We start from the raw sequence: 21,784 nt of genomic DNA, 5'->3' as shown, positions 1-21,784 counted from the left end.
GGGCCACACCCCTAGGCCTGGACAAACACAACTGGAGAAAGGGGTGCGAAGGATTGCTGGTGCCCAGAGTCAAGCATTACAGACACCAGTAACTAGCAAAACTAGACCCAGATTTCCCCAACCAGTGGACCAGGCTTGCTCAGTGTAGGTGACAGAACCATTAGACCTGGAGGTCCCGAGTATTTCAACTGAAGGGGGAAAAAAACCAAGAAAGGCAAAATAGGAAAGAAGTTTTCCACTGTTAACCAGTGAAATTCCTCAGTGACCTCTAAGAGTGACTAGCTCATCCCTTGGCTACTCCTGCTCCTTATTTATACGTTGGCCCAGTTACTCCACAATGTGACCCCCTTCTGGGTCTCTAGCTACTGCATAGATTTGGAAAGTCATTACTGCAATTTCCAGTCCCCCCTTAACAATGCACACCACTAATGTGACAGCCTCCAGAATGCCATCATCAGCTACAGACCACAAGTCCTGGCAATGAGGCAGGAGGATCTAAGAACAGATTCCAAACCCTGAGTTGGGGTCCTCATACCATAAGGGCTGAGCAAAGCTCTAGAAACAGTGGCAGAGTTAGGGCACAGTCATAGAAGAAGCGAAAGGCCCAGGAGAGCAAAAGACACAAAAAGAGAAAAAGGATAGGAAGGAGATGAGAAGAAGGAAGCCGGGGTGGGGAATGGGGAGATGGAACCCAGGCCAATGCCTCCAGCGTCCTTTAGGGACTGTGCCTGGGTCAGGAGTGAGCCAGCCTTAGGCTAAGCCCAGATTCTAGGAAGGTCTGTGCTTTTAAAATGTATTTACGTTTACCATGTTTCAAAAATGATTTAAATGGCTTAAAGGAAATACATAATATGAAGTCAAATAAAATTCAAAATGGATGTAGAGAAGAATTCATGATGTGGGAGGACCAGGAAGTAGAGGAGAAAAAATAAGGGCAAACTAGGGTTTAGCCCTGGCTGTGATGAATGAATATATGGGCCAGACCCCTCCACTTACAGTCAGAAAAGGCAGCTTCAACTTTTGCCTCCTTTGAGTCAGTATCTTGAGAATACTATGAAATGTCTTTAATATGCAAGAATTTTTTTTTGGCTTATGATGTAAGCCACTCATTTTTTTATGCATTCTTCAAAAAAATAAAATAAAATGTGTTTTTCCCAAAAAACAAAGACAAAGGGTTTAAGGTACAAACAATGCAGTTTCTGGGGAAAGAGCTCCTTTAGTTCCTGGGTGGTAAGCTCACCTGTCAGCAGTCAGAGTCTAATTAGTGCACAGCAGCAAGAGGGGGCAGGGCTTCTCTGGAATGCTGGGGGGAGGAGGGGGTATCACGGGGGCAGGGTGGTCTCATCCACGTACACAGGATGCTGGCAGTGGACACTGGCTGTGCACAGACCTGACCCCTTTCAGCCTCCCCTTTAGAAGTACAATCTCCAGGACAGAAACTCTTAACATTTTGGGGTCATGAATACCTTTTGAAAATGTGATGAAAAATGCACATGTGCAGTATACCTACAAATCCTGGAGAGCAGGAGGTTCCAGGAGGTTCCCAGACCCACTTGAATTCATGATCTCAGCTTTAAAGAACTGCTACTCTACAGGTTTTCAACTGTTACAGGTTTCGTCCAGTAGAAAGCACACTGTCTGGTCACCCCTACTTGTTAATTAGGAGCCTCATGAAACTCCAGTGAATCCCCAGTGCTATGGACTGAATTGTGTCATCCCAAAACTCGTATAGTGATGCCCTAACCCCCAATGAGATGGTATTTGGAAATGGAGCCTTTGAGAGGTAATTAGAGTTAGATGAGGTGATGAGGGTGGGACTCCAATAATGGGATTAGTGCCCTTAGGAGAAAAGGACAAGAGACCAGAGATTGCTCCCTCTCTCCACCATGTGAAGACGCAGCAAGAAGAAAGCCAGGAAGAGGGCCCTCACCAACATCAGAATTCGCTGGCACCCTGATCTTGGACTTCCCAGCCTCCAGACTCTGAGAAATAAATGTCTGTTGTTCAAGCCAACCAGTCTATGATATTTTATGAAGGCAGCCCAAGCAGACTAATACACCAGATACTTTCAATGCCAAACACCATCCACCTGGTCCACTGTAGACCATAACAGCAGCTGAGACACTGATCCCCTCATTTTTGCCTCCTCTACCACATGGCTCAGAGGCAAGGTTGGAGGATGCCCTCCAGTGCACTATCAGGCACACAGATCCAGCACTGAGGATACTGGCTGCACCCCCAAAGAAGGAATCTCAAACAGGAGAAGCAAAGGAGAAATGAAATGTCGGGGCTACCAGTCAGTCCTAGGAAAAGGAGAGGATTAAAATTGAAAATTCACAGGGAAAGCTGGTACAGAGATAGTGGTCTTTCTGACATGTTCCAATAAATCTGCCCATCGTAACACCCCCTCTGCATGCAGGGAGGAATCCATAAACACTGTCAACTCAAGGCTGCTCTTCTAAAGAAAATATACCAGGCTACAGGCCAGTGTTATTAAATGGCTCCAACCAGGCAAAGCTGCTTACCCTCAAATCAGTGTTTTTACACACCATCACTCTCCACCAAATAACAGATCTTTACAAATTCCTGCTCAAAGCCAATGCCTCCAGGTTGCCTTCCTGGCCTGGCTACTTGGTCTACCATTGCCATTCCTCACAGTCAGCACGCATCACACATGTGCCATTGCTCTGGGGGCCCTGCTAGGCTTTGCTTCTCAAGGGCAGGGCTGAGTCTTCCTTGGCTTTTGTGATCATTCCAGGAGACTGGATTCCAGGTTCTGCACTCAGAGGTGGCCCAGTAATTATTGTTGGCTGGCTGCTTTTCCTGAGAAAGCATAATCAGACCTTTGGATACCCATACACACACTGCCCACATCCCTGCCACTCTCCTCTCCTGTAAAAGGGACTTCTTCATAGCCCACTCACATTCTGGGCAGGTTACACATCCAGGGATGAGCAGCCCAGCCCAGGAGTGCCCAAAAGCGCAATTGGGGTTTTGGGCACATGGAGCCAAAGTAGAAGGAAATAAAGCAATTCCCTTATTGTGGCAGGAAGGGACTGTGCTTGGCCACCTCAAAGGTCCCTACCAGACCTAGGATCCTGTAAGTTTGGGAAAATGTTCTTTTGTGGTGCAGCAGACACTGCTGCTTGACCATTCAATGTCCATCTTGCCCTCCCTCCTCACAATCAGACATGCCAATCTTGTTCAAGGTAACAAGGTATCCAGCTAAAACACCTTCCTGGCTTCTCCTCAGTGAGGGGTGGCCAGCGAAACCTAAGAGGAATTCTGCTGGGGACCTCAGAGCAAAGCCTTGGCTTTTCAAGTACAGGTATCACCCTCTTCTGCTTTGCCCTCCCACTTTCTCCCTACCGGGGAGGCTGATGTTATACCTGCGGTAAAGCAGTCATCTTGCAGTCGTGCGGTAATGCCCAAGAAGATAAAGGTCTACCTGCTAAAGATGGCAGAATGAGAAGATGGGACAATCCTGGGTCCCCCGGCACTGTTCAACCACTATGCCAGTCCTAGATGGCCTCGATCTAGACTTCTTGGTTCATAAAAGTAGGCCCCCTTACATGTTTCAGTTGCTGTATTTTAAAGCCAAGTGACATATACGCTTGCAATCTTGAAACTTTTGTTTCTGGTTTGCTTTTGTTTTGTGTTGTTTTCTAAATTGGGCACAGGCAGTGGTTTCTCAAAAGGGCAGTAAGAAAAAAAAAAATCTACCTACCAGGATATTTTTCTTTTGGTTGGAAAATACCAAAGAACAAACTTCTCCATGAAAATCATCTGTATTTCATGAAAAACCAATGAAGGGCTAACCAGTGTCCCAAATTGCCTGCTGTTTTGCAAATATGCAGCTCCATAGAGAAGCACCGTCAGGTCACTCATTCAAACTTGTTAGCCTCTACAGCTAAGGATTTTTCTCTCTTTGGCATTCACCCCATTATCAGCAATGGGTTTTTTGGTGTGTTTGTTTAAAATAAAAATCATAACTTCCAGAGGGGATGAAGATTTGGACACAGGTTTCTAACATCTCCCTCTCAAAGTCCTACTGAAACTGCCACAATAATAACAAGGCGTTATGGATGTGGGTCCATTCACATGCCAGAACCTCTATGGACTTTCTGTTAGAATGCTAGCTGGCCCCCACAAAAGGCAGCCAGAGAAAACCAACTTAGAATTCTGCTTCCCAAGCAAGCAGACTGAGGGGAGGTTGCCTTGCTGAACTCTACTTACATCAACTACTTTGGAAGGTCAGTTCAGGCCCTGGGTCAGAAGGAGAGCCTGTGGCTTTAACGCGTTTGCTGCAGCTTACCAACAGCGCTCAAAGTTGCACTGCTGGGGAGGTCCAGGGGCCAGGTGGTGCCGCAGCAGATGGAGAGCCCTTTAGCACTGATGCTGTGGGCAGGGCCCCCAGGGGCTGTTCCACATCACGCTTACCATTCCTTCCCACTCTCTTCCTATTAATGAATTCTTAAGCTTATCACAGTCAGACCCAGAAACGCTATTTATATTTTAAAAGCAATGTAAATCATCTCAGTCACAGATGGCTGTTTCAGGTGATGGCAGGAATAGGGAATGGGCCGGCCCCTACATGCCTTGCCTCGTGACTTGAAGAATGTTAACACCTGCCACCAATCCCCACCCCCCTCAAAACCTACAAAGAATTTCAGTTCTGCAGAAGCAGGTGCTTGAAAAATCGAAGTGTGAACTCAGTCATGCAAATCAATACCAGGCCTTGAGCCTAAAAAGGTTCAGGTAGGAACTGAAAAAACTTTTCGGGTTTTTTCCCCCCCCAAATGTCATCACAATTAGGCCACATTAGGGTGAAGGTGGCCAAAAGGTACCAACTTCCAGCTATAAGATAAGTAAGTCCTGGGGATGTAATGTACAACATAGTGACTATAGTTAACAATACTGTATTGTGTATTGGAAAGTCTCTAAGACAGTAGATCTTAAAAGTTCTCATCACAAGGAAAAAAAATTGTAACTCTGTGCGATGATGAATGTTAACTAAATTCACTGTGGTGATCATTTTGCAATATATACATATATAAAGTCATGTTGTATATCTGAAACTCACATGTTATATGTCAATTATATCTCAGTAAAACTAGAGAAATAAACAAGCAAAATAACTAGGTCACATTAGAGAAGCTTTATTCTATTTACTAATTTTTTTCCTTCAGTTTAGAATTCAGCAAGCATTTCTTCCTATGCCTCCTTGAAATTACTGGAATAGAAAACTGGAGGGCAGGAACCTACTATCTCCTAAGCAGAGGCCATGTACCCGACATAGAGACAGACACTTCACTTACATCATGTCACTCATCCTCTATCACGGCCTTGTGAAACAACCTCAGAAAGGTACCCAGAGTAGGGAGTGCCAGAACCAGGTCATAAGCCCAGAATCATTCACTCATCCATTCACTTGGCAAATATTTCATTGGCTCCCTATGATGTGCTCACCACTGTTCTAGTAGCTTCCCAACAAGTATGCCTATGGAATGCCCTGAGTGGAGGCTAGAGCACTTGGGCTGTGATCAGCCTCGTTCATTATTTCAATGCCCCGGGCAGATATCATCATTTTCTCTTAGTGCCATGTTGACAGAGCTGGGAAGCACTGAATAAATAATTTGTTGGTGGTGATAAGGGCTATGAAGTCAGTGCTGACTCCAAAATCCCTGTTTTTTCTACCAACCCTCTGCCCCAGCGGTTGAGTGATCAGCAGACAACAGGACATTCAGAATCCACAGCAGGAATAGGAAGAGTAGGAATCAGAAAGCTGAAAACTCATCATGTTCAATCCACTGAACCATCCACCTCTCAGCTGGGCCAAGCTTAATTGCAGTTTCCTCCTATAAGCCTGTATTTAAGTCAAAAGGAAACACTGGGTTCCTTTGATTTAAAACCACCTCATGTATACAATGGAGAGAAGACAGCCTCTTCAATAAGTGGTGCTGGGAAAACTGGACAGCCACATGTAAAAGAATGAAATTAGAACACTCCCTAACACCATACACAAAAATAAACTCAAAATGGATTAGAGACCTAAATGTAAGGCCAGACACTATAAAACTCTTAGAGGAAAACATAGGCAGAACACTCTACGGCATAAATCACAGCAAGATCCTTTTTGGCCCACCTCCTAGAGAAATGGAAATAAAAACAAAAATAAACAAATGGGACCTAAGGAAACCTAAAAGCTTTTGCACAGCAAAGGAAACCATAAACAAGACGAAAAGACAACCCTCAGAATGGGAGAAAATATTTGCAAATGAAGCAACTGACAAAGGATTAACCTCCAAAATTTACAAGCAGCTCATGCAGCTCAATAACAAAAAAACAAACAACCCAATCCAAAAATGGGCAGAAGACCTAAATAGACATTTCTCCAAAGATATACAGATTGCCAACAAACACATGAAAGAATGCTCAACATCACTAATCATTACAGAAATGCAAATCAAAACTACAACAAGGTATCACCTCACACCAGTCAGAATGGCCATCATCAAAAAATCTACAAACAATAAATGCTGGAGAGGGTGTGGAGAAAAGGGAACCCTCTTGCACTGTTGGTGGGAATGTAAATTGATACAGCCACTATGGAGAACAGTATGGAGGTTCCTTAAAAAACTAAAACTAGGACTACCATATGACCCAGCAATCCCACTACTGGGCATATACCCTGAGAAAACCATAATTCAAAAAGAGTCATGTACCAAAATGTTCATTGCAGCTCTATTTACAATAGCCTGGAGATGGAAACAACCTAAGTGTCCATCATCGGATGAATGGATAAAGATGTGGCACATATATACAATGGAATATTACTCAGCCAGAAAAAGAAATGAAATTGAGTTATTTGTAGTGAGGTGGATGGACTTAGAGTCTGTCATACTGAGTGAAGTAAGTCAGAAAAACAAATACCACATGCTAACACATATATATGGAATCTAAAAAAAATGGTTCTGAAGAACCTAGGGGCAGGACAGGAATAAAGATGCAGATGTAGAGAATGGACTTGAGGACACAGGGAAGGGGAAGGGTAAGCTGGGACGAAGTGAGAGAGTGGCATGGACATATATACACTACCAAATGTAAAACAGATAGCTAGTGGGAAGCAGCCGCATAGCACAGGGAGATCAGCTCGGTGCTTTGTGACCACCTAGAGGGGTGAGGTAGGGAGGCTGGGAGGGAGACGCAAGAGGGAGGAGATATGGGGATATATGTATATGTATAGCTGATTCACTTTGTTATAAAGCAGAAACTAACACACCATTGTAAAGCAACTATACTCCAATTAAGATGTTAAAAAAAACAAAATAAAATAAAATAAAACCACCTCATGTTCCTAATATGTAAACACAGCTGAAACACCAAATGGTTTTTTGGCTGCTACTTCTCTGCCTCCCTTTCTCATCAAACACAAAAATGTATGTGTATGTTAAGATTGCCAGGGTCACTGGGCACCTTCTGTTAGAGCACGATGCCCTGGAACACAAGGGGGTCAGGTTAGTCTCCATCTAGGTTTGGTCTTGACCTCCTCGGCCTCCCCAACCCACAGCCCCAGGCCTTCCAGCTGCTCCCAAATGTAGGTCATGGGCTGCAGGAGAGTCCTGGAAAGAAAACTTGCAAATCCAGAGCAGAACCAGAAAAACAACTCCTGGCAGTGCCTCAGAAATGAATACTATCTCAGGGTAGGAAGTTCAAAGTCATAGCTACAAAGATCGGCTTCAGGTTCTGTGATTACAAAACAATACAGTATGTCCCCCACTCAATCCCACCCTCCTTTCCAAAGGACAATGTCCAGTTCCTAAGCCATTTGTAAATGGAAGCGGGCAGAGGTTGGGGCGGGGGGCGCATGGAGGGACAGCCTATACACACACACATATGTTTGAGGCTCTTGTGGACCAACCTGGCTTCTTGTTGGATTACAAAAGGGAGCTTGGCTGTGACTAATTTCAAAACACAAAGTTAAAGTCAAAAGCTGCCACAGGTAACCCCAGCTTATGAATCCACGTTCCAAAAGTTTGCAACAGCAGGATGTTGATGGTGGCGTAGGTTGTGCATGGTGGGCGGACGGCAGAGAATGTATGGAGACTCTGTACATTCTGCTCAGTTTTGCCGGGAACCTAAAGCTGTTCTAAAAAATTAAGGCTAAAAGATAAAAATAAAATAAAATAAATAAATAAAACAAAAAATTAAGGCTATTTTTAAAAAATTTGTAACACAAGTGCTTCAAACTCACAAGACATATAGTTATTGAAATAACATGATTGAAAGTAATCGGTTCCCCTCCCTACACTGTTGGTGGGAATGTAAGTTGCTGCAGCTACTATGGAAAACAGTGTGGAGAATCCTCAGAAAACTAAACATAGAATTACCATATGATCCAGCTATCCTACTCCTGGGCATATACTCAGACAAAACTATAATTCAAAAAGGTACATGCATCCCTGTGTTCATAGCAGCACTATTCACTATTCACATTTAGAAAACAACCTAAATGTCCATCAATAGATGAATGGATAAAGAAGATGTAGTACATATATACAATGGAACACTACTCAGCCATAAAAAAGAACAGGATAATGCCATTTGCAGCAACATGGATGCAACTAGAGATTATCATACTACGTGAAGTAAGTCAGAAAGAGAAAGACAAATACCAAATATGATATCACTTACATGTGGAATCTAAAATACAACACAAATGAACCTATCTATGAGACAGAAACAGACTCACAGAGGTAGAAAATAGACTTGCGGTTGCCAAGGGGGAGTGGGTGGAGGAGGGAAGGCCTGGGAGTTTGGGATTAGCAGATGTAGACTATTTTATATAGGATGGGTAAACAACAAGGTCCTACCTTTATAGCACAGGGAACTATATTCAATATCCTATGATAAACCATAAAGGAAAAGAATATATATATTAAAAAAAAGTAATCGGTTCCCAGTCAGCCAAGAGACCAACTTAACCCATACTGTAGCTGAACTGTGCTGGGTGAATTCTCAACTCGGTGTCACCTCACAGGAGTCTGTTCTGCTCTGGGCTGAGAAGGGCTGCCCGCTTCTCCCTGTGCAGTCAGTCGGAAAGCAGAGTTCTCCTTATTCTCCACCCCCTTGTTTCCTGGGCCCAGCTTCAGTCCTGGGGTCAGAGTTCTCCTCCCATTCTTGTTCCTCATCTCCCCAGGAGGGTTGAGAGCCATGAAAGCAACATCCTGGATACAGGGAAACAGAGAGCAAAGGTAGAATCGAGCCCCATAATTCAGGGGGCACGGGGAGGACTAGAGGGTGCCCTCCAGAGTCCCCTCTCTAGGTCCTGAAACCCAGGCACTGCTTGGAGCTGCACATTTTCTTCGAAGAGGCATCATTTACTTTAGTGTTCCTTCCACTGGAAAGCCCTCGGGCTCATATTCTTATTACAAAACCATTTGTCCTCACCTGCCCCTATTATTATGTCATTAAAAATGGGGTCAATTTTTTTTTCTATTTTCCTAACATGTGAATACCGTTGATGTCTCCGTGATCAAACTTATCTTTGGCAACCACTGGATCCACTTGATACTTTCTCAGTGGGAAGTCAGCAGAAATATAGAAAGGAAAATGCTCAAGACTTCTAGGCATTTGCTAAATCCCAAGTGTCTTATACAGATTTAATGAATCCAGAGACCCTCCTTTTGCATGCCCCAAAGCCTGAGACTCCTAAATGACACATGCACAAAGGGACCCAGGAACGAACTACTCCTCGCTCACGAGAAGGACATCAGGAATAGGTGGATTCAGCGTGGAGAGAAGAATGAAGAAAGGACCTTCATAACACTGCACAGGCACGGGGACAGTCTCCAAGGCCAATTTTGAGGACTGATTTTACAAAAACAAAAGGAAAGAAAGAGGCACTATTGTACATATTATCTACCAAGCATATTTACTCCCAGCACCTGCCCTTCTGCAGTTTCTGCTCTTGCCTGGAAACAAGGCCTGCACTCCCTGGGCACAAAGCCAGAGAGCATGCCCACAGGTCCAGACCCTCGGGGGACCTCTGCGGCTCCAGGACACGGTCCCGCCCTGAGCTAACACCACACAGTGCTTGGCAGGCAGCTGAAGAGCATACTCAGCCCTTCTTTATCTTGACCACTCCATAGCAACCCTCCCCTCTTTGGATCCTGGATTTTCCTGGATTTTCTCCACTTTCTCTGCTGATTCCTTCTGAGTTCCATCTGCAGATTTCTCTTCCCCTGCTAACGCCTCAAGTGTCCCCAGGGCTTCATTCTCAGCTTTGCTCTCACTCTCCCCCGGACCTCGCTGGACTATCTTATTAGGACTGCTAGCTTCACTTCTCCCCCATGAGATTCATAACACCCAAATCTACATCTCCAGACCTTTCTCCAGAACTCCAGACCCATGTTTCCAAATGCCTTTCAGGTACCTCTCCTGAATGCGCCATGAACACATCAGAATCACCATGTCCCAAACTGAGCTCATTATTTCCCCAGCAAACTCATCTTCCTGCACGAAGGGCAGCACTGTCAGCTCAGTGTGCCGCATCAGAAACCATGACGCGTCCCATACCCCTCGCACGCCCCAGTGCCACCAAGTCTTCACGTCCAGCCCCTAACCCCTTCTTGTATTCATGTTCTGCTCCCTGTCAGGTTCAAGGCCCTCATGGTGCCTTGTTCTACTTCATGGACGAAATAGCCAGCCAGCAGATCATCTTGCTGCCATTAATTCTCCCCTCCAATCCACACTTCATAAACACTAGGGTTTCCTTTCCAAAACACACTTCTCTCCCTGTCTCTTTTTTATTAAAAGTCTTAAAAGCTTCCCACACTACTGCCCACAAAAGAATATCCAAATGGTTAACAAAGCATGCAAACCTTGTATTATCTTATCATATCTCCCAACACTCCCCACAGAGCATCCTACTTGAAACTACGTAAAACCACTTGGGATTCCCAGAATCAACTATGACATGTTATACATTCCTACTCTGTATCTGCTGTTCCCACGGCCTGGAGAACTCCTATTTATACTTCAGGACCCAATGCAAATATCACCTCTTCAGTGAGAGGCTCTCCAACTCTTCATCTCCTTCAGATCTCGTTCCACCCTCTGTGTGCCAGAAATATTTTGAACGCAGCTTTAAAGCAAAATGTACACCAGATATTTAATAACTTGTGATTTAATGACTTCTTTACATATCTCCCTTCCCACTCTGCTGGGAGAACCACAAGGTCAAGAATGTATATCCTCCTGCCTAGAACATGCACAGGTTTAGAAAAGCAGTTCACTAAGTTCCTCAAATTGGAGGAAGGACCAGTGATGAGAGATATTTCCCCAGGATGTACAGACAGGAAGCAAGGGGAAGGAAGGAGTTAATGGCTGAATCTTTCAAATGCTATGACTGGTAACCTTGGATTTAAATGTCTGTTTGACACAATTGGCTAGTGAGAAAGCATTTTCATCACAAATCCTTGTTTCCTCCAAGTTTCCTAAAAAAATCACCCTATCAGTTTGAATCCTGCAGGCTTTCTCAGCCAAAAGGAATTTCCCTTTAAACAAAAACTATTCAGACATTTCCAAGATATGAAATGTTAAAAAACCAAGATTTTCCACTCAGACGACTGAAAACTGTTTGTAGATTTTTTTTTCCCCAGACTCCTCTAATTTGCCAAGAAGTCTGAAGAGGGGTGTGTGTGTGTGTGTGTGTGTGTGTGTGTGTGTGTGTGAGATGTTAAAAAAAAATGTCTCCTACCTCTGTGTCTCTCTGTTTTTCCATTCTTTATTTTGTCTGGGTTTTACTGAAGCAAGGTTTTTAAGTCAGAAAACAGAGGCTACAAAATGCAAAACTATACCCACCAACTGAGTGCCCAAAGGAAAGAGGTAATCAACTGACCTTTGTTGTTGTTGTTTTAAATCCCCCATTTTTTAAAGATCAGAGACTTTCAAGGGTGACAGCATGATACTCAGCACAGAACTTTGGAGTTAAAAGGAACCTCTGGGACCATAATACAAATGCAGCATTTTACAGCAGGATACACTGAGATGGAGGATGTGAAGTAACTTGTACTACAATGAGTTTTGCCAAAGAAAAACTCTCTTCCAAGATACTTCTAACAAGAAGCAGGCATACAACTTTGAGTGGCTCAGCGTCACCCGTCTCAATTCTTTAAAAGCTCTTCAGTAATGTCAATAAAGTTTAGATAAATAAATTATACCAGAATAGAGCATTTCAAGGGCAGGCAATTCAACATCAGGCAACTGTAACTGAGCTCGACAGCAGCTATACACACCAGAAAGATCAATGGTACAAGATCTAAGAACTTATATCTGACTTTTGCACTGACCTTCTACTCAGTCCTAGAAAAAAATTAGATACACCACCGCAGAGCACCAAAAAAGTGCTTCCCAAGCTGAAGAATAAGTATGAACCCAGTCAAAACACAGCCTGCATCTGATGAGTGACGCTGACTCAAGAAACAGCTGTGTCCCAGCAATGACTCATGAGCCTCTCTTGGGTTTACACTGCAGGAGAGCTGAGTCACGAAACATCCCCTGAGATAACAGGGGTGCGGTGATAAGGGGGATCAAAGTGTTCTCAGCTCTTCTCAAAGTAATACATCAGGAAGATTCAAAGGTTACCCAGCCAGAGCCACTCTACAGCTCATGAGGGCCCAGAAGATCTTGGGTCATATTCCAAAGATCTCCCAGTTTCCATCCACAGACAACTAACAGATGTAAAGATCTGAGAACCAGCTGTATTGAAGTTGATGGAGGAGCCCAGGAGAGTGTACAGGGAGAACACAAGACCAAGTACCAAACGCTCACGTTTAACAGGTGGTAATGCAGACAGTAAAGGAGGAAAATCTAAGCCTCCCAGGGTATCATAGGAGCCAAAGCAAGAGCGAGTAACGAGATGAACATGTGGTCGGTCAGTATTGCCAAATGTTCCCGTGAAGCCTTGCAAGCTAAGGATGGAGAGAAGACTAGTGGATGGGGCAGTTAGAGAGAAGCTGGAGAACCTTCAGGCAGCAGTAGGAACCAGAACATACAGGAGGCAGAAGTAAAAACTGAGGAAATGGGGGCTTCCCTGGTGGCGCAGTGGTTGAGAGTCCGCCTGCCGATGCAGGGGACACGGGTTCGTGCCCCGGTCCGGGAGGATCCCACATGCCACGGAGCGGCTAGGCCCGTGAGCCATGGCCACTGAGCCTGCGTGTCCGGAGCCTGTGCTCCGCAACGGGAGAGGCCACAACAGTGAGAGGCCCGCATACCGCAAAAAAAAAAAAAAAAAAAACTGAGGAAACGGAGGCCGTAGCTATTGACTACTTGTCTGAGAAAACCTGGCAGTAAACAAGAGAGAAAAAACAAGCGGAGCAAGGAGGGGCAACAGCATCTGGCAAACATGTGTTCAAGGCACAGACCTGTGTTTACAGCACAAGGCAGAAGCTGCAGAGGAGAGGAAATGAAGATGCCCGAGAGAGAATAATTACAGGTCCCTTGTGCTTCCTGAATGATATCAGACTCCTGAGGTGGGGACACCTCTTCCCCAGAAAGAAGACATTTGACTTAGGGGAGAGGGTGAAAAAGTGTGTACACTATGGGCTAGGCAGTGACATGTGAAGAAACTGAGACCCAAAGAGGAGAGGTTACTTGCCCAAGGTCACCAGAGAACCAGTGGCCCTGGATTCCAAATCTGCCTGGCTCGAAGGCACACCCTTTCCACAACGCTGCCTTCAACTCTACTCTAGCGGAAACTGGGACTATGATAGAATCATCCTCCCTCCCATGTGGGTCTCAAAACTAAACAAGAAAAGTTATTGACATCAAACTACCCAAGTCACTTTCATATTAAATTTTCAGACTTGCAGAGGCATTTACAAGCATCCAGAGTTTTAAAAAAATACATTAACAAAAGAGACCAAGGCCATTGAGCTTATTCATTCTCCAAGACTGCCTTACTCTACATAATTGTGCATCAAGCAAGTATTACATATCTCTGAGCATCCTGTGCTTGGGAGTGTAGAAAAGACAGTCATGTCCCCCCCCTTCAAGAAGCTTGCGTTCCAGCTGAGGTCTCTTTTTTGCTCGAGGTCTCAGATTCTCCATAGATAAAAGGGGCCATCACCTCCTATGTGCCTTGTGGGTAACCTAGACAATTCCATTCAGGGAAAAAATGAGGTCACTTGGAAGAGCCGGAGAGTATGTGGTGAGCAGGGAGAAGGGGGAATAGACTCAAGGTTGACACCAATGGTGAATCTCACCATTTCGTTTCAGGCTTGACTCTACTGAGGTAGGGAATGTAAACACTACGCCCTCATTCATAAAATCACTGACAAGCAATTCAGACACTCTGCAGCCCTAGGCCCTCAGTCCTACCAATCTCCCAGCCAAAGCCTAAGGCCATTTGCCCCAAGACAGTCCACAGACAGGTCAGAGCCCCGCAGGGCTGAGGCCGGCAGTTCAAGCCGCAAACAGGCACACTCTGACCTTATCAGTGTTTGAATAGCCATATGCAACTGGAAAAACAGCTTCTTTGAAAAATGGCATTCAGCTCTCTGCCTGCGGAGATGAGGTTGTGTGGACCTCGAACAGAAAAAGTCATTCTCGTCTTGCACCGTGATCATGATTACAGGCTCAGCTAGCTACCTCCAGCCCTGATATCTGACCCTGACGCAGAGAGCTCAGATAATATAGTTAATTCTACATTTCCTCATTCGTGAGTTGGGACACAGCAGTACCCCCTCCATGATAGCCTTTGCATGCACTGCAGAGATATTCCATGCTTAAATGTTCTAAAACATTTTCCATTTGCTAGCCCACCTTTGTGAGAAAAGCAGCCGTTAGCTAAATGAACACACCTTTTAGTGAAGGAAAGGTCTGCCAACTCAGACTATTTGACTAATGATCATTACACATGGTCATGCTGGTTGAGGCTCCAATAGCTCCTCCATTCCCACATGACTAATCTAAGCCAATCAGGTAAATCCCTTTCCAGCCATTGGCTCAGAAATGATGATGTGATCCCATCCTTGACAATAAAGCTCGAAGAGAAATCAGCTGGTAGGCATCTAAAACAAGTTTCTTCCATCTTAAAAAAGGACACAAGGAAGACACAACCTCTCTTCTCCCTTTGGATATTGTCATTTTTATTTGAACACCTGAAACTCATATGGATGTGGGCTGCCTTCTGGTTGCCTCCAACTTGAAGATGAAACCTGCCTATGGATGGATGGAATCTAGTCCATGCTGAACTGAGCAGCTGCTGAATCAGCCAAATATGTAGCTATACTTTTAGGCATCTTGCAACGTGACAGAATAATTCACTTATTGTGTAAGCAATGTGAATCGGTTTTCAGTTACTCGCAGCGGCAAGCATTGTCATTTAATTCAATTATTAATCTAGATGCAGTGCCTCATTTCTCCTGCCAGAGCGACTTCACATCAGAGCTCAATAGGATATTATCACTCAGGGATCACTCAAGAAAGAGGGCAAGTACAAAACTCAGTACTGCCCTCTCATCTTTCAGAACTGTGCCCAAGCCCACTTTCCCCCAACCGTGTTAACACAATGAGAACAATTTCAGAGACAATCATCTAACTGAGTCAAAGATTTTTCACCAAAACAATGAAAATTCTTTAGATCATAAGCTAAATCAGCAACATATATGCAAGGCCGCCTTATGAATAGGGGCCACATGCAGAGGAGTAGTGAAAGCTCCCCCCAGCTCCCCAAATACTCCTCCCCTACTACCTGGCTATTGCCTAAAGTTCTCCATTTAGAGGTTCAAGAAATTATTGTTAAATATAAACACCCATTTAGGGGTCATATGTTTAGCTTTACTAATATTGAAATTTTTAGTGTAAGCTTAAAAATCTTTCCTGAGAACAAAATTAAAGAGGAGGAGTTGGAAAGAGAACACCATTACAGCGAGCAACTTGGGGTCCAAGAAGCGAGGGAAACATGAAAGGAGTGAAGGTGAAGAAAGGTGAAGTAGGGCCTTGAAGACAAATTATACTGACTTCACAATTCTGTCTCCTACTGGGACTCATTACCTTTATTCAATTGGTGGAGGTCAGGTGACCAGAAGTAATGATTTCTCAAGCCACAAGGACCCAGAGTCCCACTCAGAATCTGGCCAGAGGCCAACAATAGGAGGTGAACATCAAACCAAAAGCTCCCATATCCCACGGGAGCCCTATCAAGTCTCTGGGCCGCCGACAGGAAGGGGAAACCACCAGCCTCTCAGATCTGCCATCCACCTTCCGGCAATCACGATGGATGTGGAAGCCAGATGGCCTTCACATCTGCTCACCAGGCAGGTGGAACCTACTCTTAACACCTCACCTACCACCCTCTAGGCTCAGTCATTTCATTTTAAGAACCAATTGGATATAAAATTTAAGCGCATAACCACTAATAATTCTACAAAGAACTGGATTTACATGAATTTAGTATTTAAAAGAAGCAGAACTAAATTAGGAGGTTGGAATTAACTGATACACACTACTATATATAAAATAGATAACCAACAAGGACCTTCTTATAGCACAGGAAGCTATACTTAACATTTTGTAATAACCTATAAGGGAAAAGAATCGGAAAAAGAAAAAAAACATATATATATATAAATGAATCGCTGTGCTGTACACCTGAAACTAACATAATATTGTAAATCAACTATACCTCAATAAAATAAAATGAAATACCAAGCAGAACCTCTGTCATTATCTTTGCAAAGAAAAGGTATCCTATTGTATACCTTAAAAAAAATAATCCTTGCAAAAATTGATAAAATCCCTCTTTTCCAGATTGCTAAACTGAGCTATAAGAAAATTACCAAGAGCATGAAGTTTGTCATACACAAACCCACTGTTAATCCTCCATCCTCAAAGCCCTTTTCCAGCAAGCACTCCTGCTTCCTCTATTCATTACCCAAGGCCTCCACCAACGCTGGTGGTATTGAGTGAGCACCAGAAACCCCTCTCTCCCCAAGGAAATGCAGGCTAAAATTACCCCTAGTCCAGTTTTATGTGGTGCCTTTAAGTTGTCATTTTTCATTTCCTAAATACTTTCAGGAGGTAAAAGTTTGAACAGTACGAAAGGGATAGTATGTAAGTAATTCCCTCTCCCTCCTTCCCTCTCTTGACCTCTAGTCCCTCAAGTCCCCTTACCAGAAAAACATCAGCCATCTGTTTCTTGAGCATCCGCCCAGATATAGTCAGTGCATGTAATAATATACATAGATAAGGTTTATAGACTGTTTTGCTCCTTAAATTGCAAAATCCCACAGTAAATTCCCAGAAATGTAATTTGCACAGAACCTTACAGGAAACACAACATGAATGTTAGAAACATCCAGCATCCTGGCAGGTTTAGGGGAAGGGACAAGGCTTCTTGCAATGATTTGAAACCATAATATATACACTCCTCATTTTTATATCTGCCATCTTTTCTGAAACCAGTTTTAGCTTGTATCCACTCTAGAAGCAATAGCTTTCCTAAATGTACCACTCACTGATTTAAAATTATATCTCTCATCTGTATGGGAACTATTTTTTCAGCTTCAAGAGGAAGCCCAAAGCTCTAATAATTCAGGATCTAATAAGCAAGTCCAGATTCGCTCTGTGTGGTTCATTATTTTATAGACTTTGAAACTGTCTCCTCTAAGCCTCTGTCCTTGTGGACCCAGAATTTTTCTTCAGAACTAACCAAATGAGAAAAACACTGCTCCTGATGGCTCACAGAAGGCACCTCGGAGACATGACAATCCCAGCCTCGGGCAACTTCTATATTTTTAAAATCAGGTAGGTGACAGTTTTGCTAAAACAGGGCATTAGCAATCATGCGTGTGGTAGCTAAATCCCTATTTAGAGCAAAGAGAGTGATCATGCTAGGAAGGGTTGGTGGCCCCACTGCCACCTCAGTTAAATATTAGCTGCCCTCAGACTCAGCAATTTCTGACTCCCCATCCTCTGACTCAGTTCCTTTTAAGTCTGGATCCTTCATTCATACAGCATAGTGGGCAAGAGCTTGGGCTTTGGAGGCAGGTAGACTTGAGTTTAAATGACCTTTTACCAAGTCACTTAAACTCATTAAGCCTCAGTTTTCTTATCTGTAAAATGACTCCTTCACTGGATCATTGAGATATCCTCTTTTTATTTTTGGCTGTGCCCTGCAGCATGAGGGATCTTAGTTCCCTGACCAGGGATTGAACCTGTGCCCCCTGCAGTGGAAGCTCGGAGTCTTAACCACTGAACCGCCAGGGAAGTCCCACTGATACATCATTTTTGTAAAGCACTAAGTACAATGCCTTTCATGAGGGCCAGCTACATAATCTATGGGACCTGCTACAAAATGCAAACGTGTGGGCCCTTGTTCAAAAAATATTGAGGATCTCAAGATGGTGACAGCAGAGCATCAAAGTGTGGGGCCCTGTGGGACTGCACAGGGGGCAGGCCCATGAAGCCAGCCCTCCCTTTCAGATAATAAATACACAATAGATGGTAGCTATACTATCTTACCAATTTCCCAGCTTACATTTGTACCTTACCCTCTCTGCAGGCTCTCCACTCCCTATGTGATGCCTAATCCACTCAACTTGGAAAGTTTCACCGGGCCATTCCAAAAACAGGCACTCTGCCTCAGAAGTAACCTGCATTTTTACAAGAAAAAAAACTGACAAAAACGGGGGGATCTAAAACAGACTGTGATGTTACCATAAGCTCATGCCAGACACACTCCCACCTTAGAGCCTTTGCTGTGGCTTTTCATCCTGCTGAGATAACCTTCTCCCCTACTTCAGGCCTAGAGTGTAAGCTTCTCAAGGTCAAGAATTTTGAGGGTTTTTTGGTTCACTGATGTATCCCAACTACTTAGAACAGTGTTTCGCACATAGAAGCTCTTCAATAACCATTCATTGAAAGAACAAATAAATCGTGAGTGAATGCATCATCAGGCCATCCTTTTTCCACTTGGAGGTCAGGTCATTTCTCATTATGGACAAATGGCGATAATAACCAGCTCTGCAACTGGATACCCAAGAGAGTTCAAGAAACAGATGGGAAAGTTATCTATTTTCAAATCTCTGCCAAACTCCCCTTAGTTTAGAAGGAATATAACCCAGTTGTCTGTGCTACCAAATCCAATACGTCTTTCAACACTAATTCATATACTCAGTTTGCGGGCCACGGCTTGCAGCAATGACGAGTGGCATTTTATATGAGTGAGCTGCCCAGAAGAGAAACACGTCCCTAAGTGGCATACATAAAAGTAATTTAAAAAAAAATCAAATTAGAAGAAAAATAATCACCCATCACTGCTTCATTACAATGACATAGAAAAACTAAGCCCTTGCTACCAAAAGGAAGGTAAGGTCTCTACCCCTGAAACTGTGCATAAAGATGTCAGTTAGAGCCAGTCCAAGCTGTCCTGCCTGAAGTTAATGTCACAGTCACGGGTAGCATCTCAAACCCTGGCATAAGATCTCAGAAATGCAAGTCATGAGGCCTGAGAAAGGGAATGTGGATGCTGTGCATAATTCATCCCACCAGCTGAAAGACAACCCAAAGCATTACAGCTGCGGGATGAGACATTTTCACAGTACTTGTCAGAACAAAAGAGAAGAGCTGCCCCTCGCAAATGGCTAAAATGTGGCCTATGTCAGGAGAAACATCTGGAGATACTATGAGAAGATATTTGACGCCCGGTGTTCTCTGAGCTCTGTCCTGGCGACGGGAAGTACATCTGGGTCCCCAATCCAAAGGCAGCCCATGTGGTGTCCTCGGGACAGACTCAGTGAGCAAAGCCCAGAAGATCACACCACACATCTGGCTTTTGACCCGGCATGAACTTCCACTACCTCTCTGCCCTGCACTCGGCATGTTTTCAACAAGCCATTCTCAGCCACCACAAATGCCTTGGTGGGAATCACAGGGAGGCCCTCATCCCTTTTCCCAAAATAACGTCAGCCAGAGGCAAAGGCCAAAGGGGTGGAGCCTGCAGGCCATTTTGCAAAAGTTTCAAATATCCTGGCACTGACTCCATTAAAAGAATCATGAAGGGGAAATAGCCAAGTCTCTCATTTTCTCATTAGTGTCTCTCTCTATACAAACTCTGCATTTGTAAAAAAAGAAACAAAGAGATCTCACAATAAAGTCATATTATCAATGCTGGCTGTTGGAAACAAAATTTCATTTTGCAAATTTAATACCAAAATCTTGAAATTGAAAACTTTATAAGAAATGTGTGTGCTCTGTGACAGTTTAATGCCCAAAGGGATCTCTGAGGCATAAGACTGAGCAAGGAACTGGTGAGCTGTCCCACCTTCTCCAAAGCCTTTCTGAAATATGCACTGCCTCAGATTTTCCATTCTCCTTTGCTGATCTTTCCTCTGAAGAAGGAGGAAGCAGATTTCTTGGCTGAACAGTTAAAGGAGCCAAATAAAGTAGTCTTCCTCCTAATATGAAGGGGCCTTTTTTCAAAACACACACACACACACACACACACACACGTATACTTCCTAAAATTCAAATAAGATAGTAAAGGAAGGGAAAGAATATGACAGCGAAGGAAAGAAAATGCTACTTTATTTTGCCCAGTTTTTAAAAAATCTTCCCACAAAAAGTAGTAGCAAACTAAACAGAGGCAGATTATCAAAACATCTACGCCTTCTCCTGCTTTACAGCGCAATAGGAAATGATATAGCATATGTGAAAAGCCCTCGGGGAAAAGGAATACAAAGCGTCGTTACTATTATCAAAAGTTTAAAAGAGACAGCGGCCCACCTTCACTGTTCAGCTAGAAAAACCACACCTCTCCCCAGATCTCTCCATTCTGGGCATGCTCTTCCCAAATGCTTCCTTCCCAGTTCCCTGTCCCGAGCTGTTCCTTTCATGACACTTCCCCCTCTCAAGCCGCCCCTTCGCCGCCCCGCCAAGTCCTCACCGTGTGATACATGAGAGCCTCGGTTTCTCCGGGCTCTGACAGCTCGCTCAGCTTGCGGTCCCACTGCAGGACGCTCTGCTCCCCGCTCTCCAGCACCTCCATGGTGGTCCGAGGCGCGCTGGGCCGAGGATGCTGAGGGCAGGAGGGGAGCGGGTAGGGCGGCCTCGGAGGGCGAGATCCGCCTCTGCGTGAATGTGTGTGCGTGTGTGTGCGTATGCGTGTAGCTTATGCACTTGGAAAGGAAAACGTTCGCTCCTCTGCCTGAGAGAGAATTGCCAAGGGCTCCGGTTCAGCGTCCTCGGAGACCTGAGAATCCCCAGAGGAGACAGACTGTCTAGAGATCAGACCGAAGGCTGAGGAGAATAGAGCAGGGTGTGTATCCAAAATAAAGGCAGGAGATCAGTACTCATCCCAAGAAAAGCCCTTCTCAATAAGCTCACTTTCCACTACTGCTCCAGACACAAACTTTGAGATTCCCCAGGGCTCCTCAGCTCTGCTCCAGGACACAGCTATGTCTCCTCCTCCCTCCAGGGCGGGGACCAATCGGATGCTCACTTCTCCCGCCCTACCCAATCAGAAGTCTTTCTCTTCGTCCAGAGGCAGGGGCAGCGAGAAGTCTCCGCCCAAGCTTTGGAATGTGGGCGGGCAGCGCCTTTGACGTCACCGGGGAGCTACTCCGGTTTTACTACCGCCAGCAGCCGAGGTCTGCGGCAGCAGACAAATGGAGTGCTTGAGCCCAGGAGTGATGGACTGGGGGTGCAACCAATGAGGAAGGAGCGCCTGGGAGGGACAGCCAATCAAATAGCGACAAGAATACATTTTATAAGAGGGAGG

At 44.5% G+C, this 21,784-nt stretch overlaps 1 protein-coding gene across 1 annotated transcript in view; it reads right to left on the bottom strand.

Annotated features, from left to right (window-relative positions):
* CREB3L2 (cAMP responsive element binding protein 3 like 2) overlaps positions 1 to 21,467 on the bottom strand; it is a 117,887-nt gene extending 96,420 nt beyond the window's left edge. Inside the window, exon 1 of the mRNA XM_022580214.2 lies at positions 20,951 to 21,467. Within this exon, the coding sequence (XP_022435922.1) occupies positions 20,951 to 21,052 (102 nt within the window). The 5' untranslated portion in view covers positions 21,053 to 21,467. The remainder of the gene's footprint in view (positions 1 to 20,950) is intronic.
* Between the last annotated feature and the right edge of the window lie 317 nt (positions 21,468 to 21,784).

The sequence above is a fragment of the Delphinapterus leucas genome, chromosome 9 (assembly GCF_059928025.1).
Source record: "Delphinapterus leucas isolate spDelLeu-1000000601 "Yukka" chromosome 9, BTC_Dleu_Yukka2, whole genome shotgun sequence".
In the NCBI taxonomy this organism is placed as follows: domain Eukaryota; kingdom Metazoa; phylum Chordata; class Mammalia; order Artiodactyla; family Monodontidae; genus Delphinapterus; species Delphinapterus leucas.
Note: the sequence above shows the minus strand (reverse complement) of the source record. Positions and strands in the feature narration are given on the sequence as shown.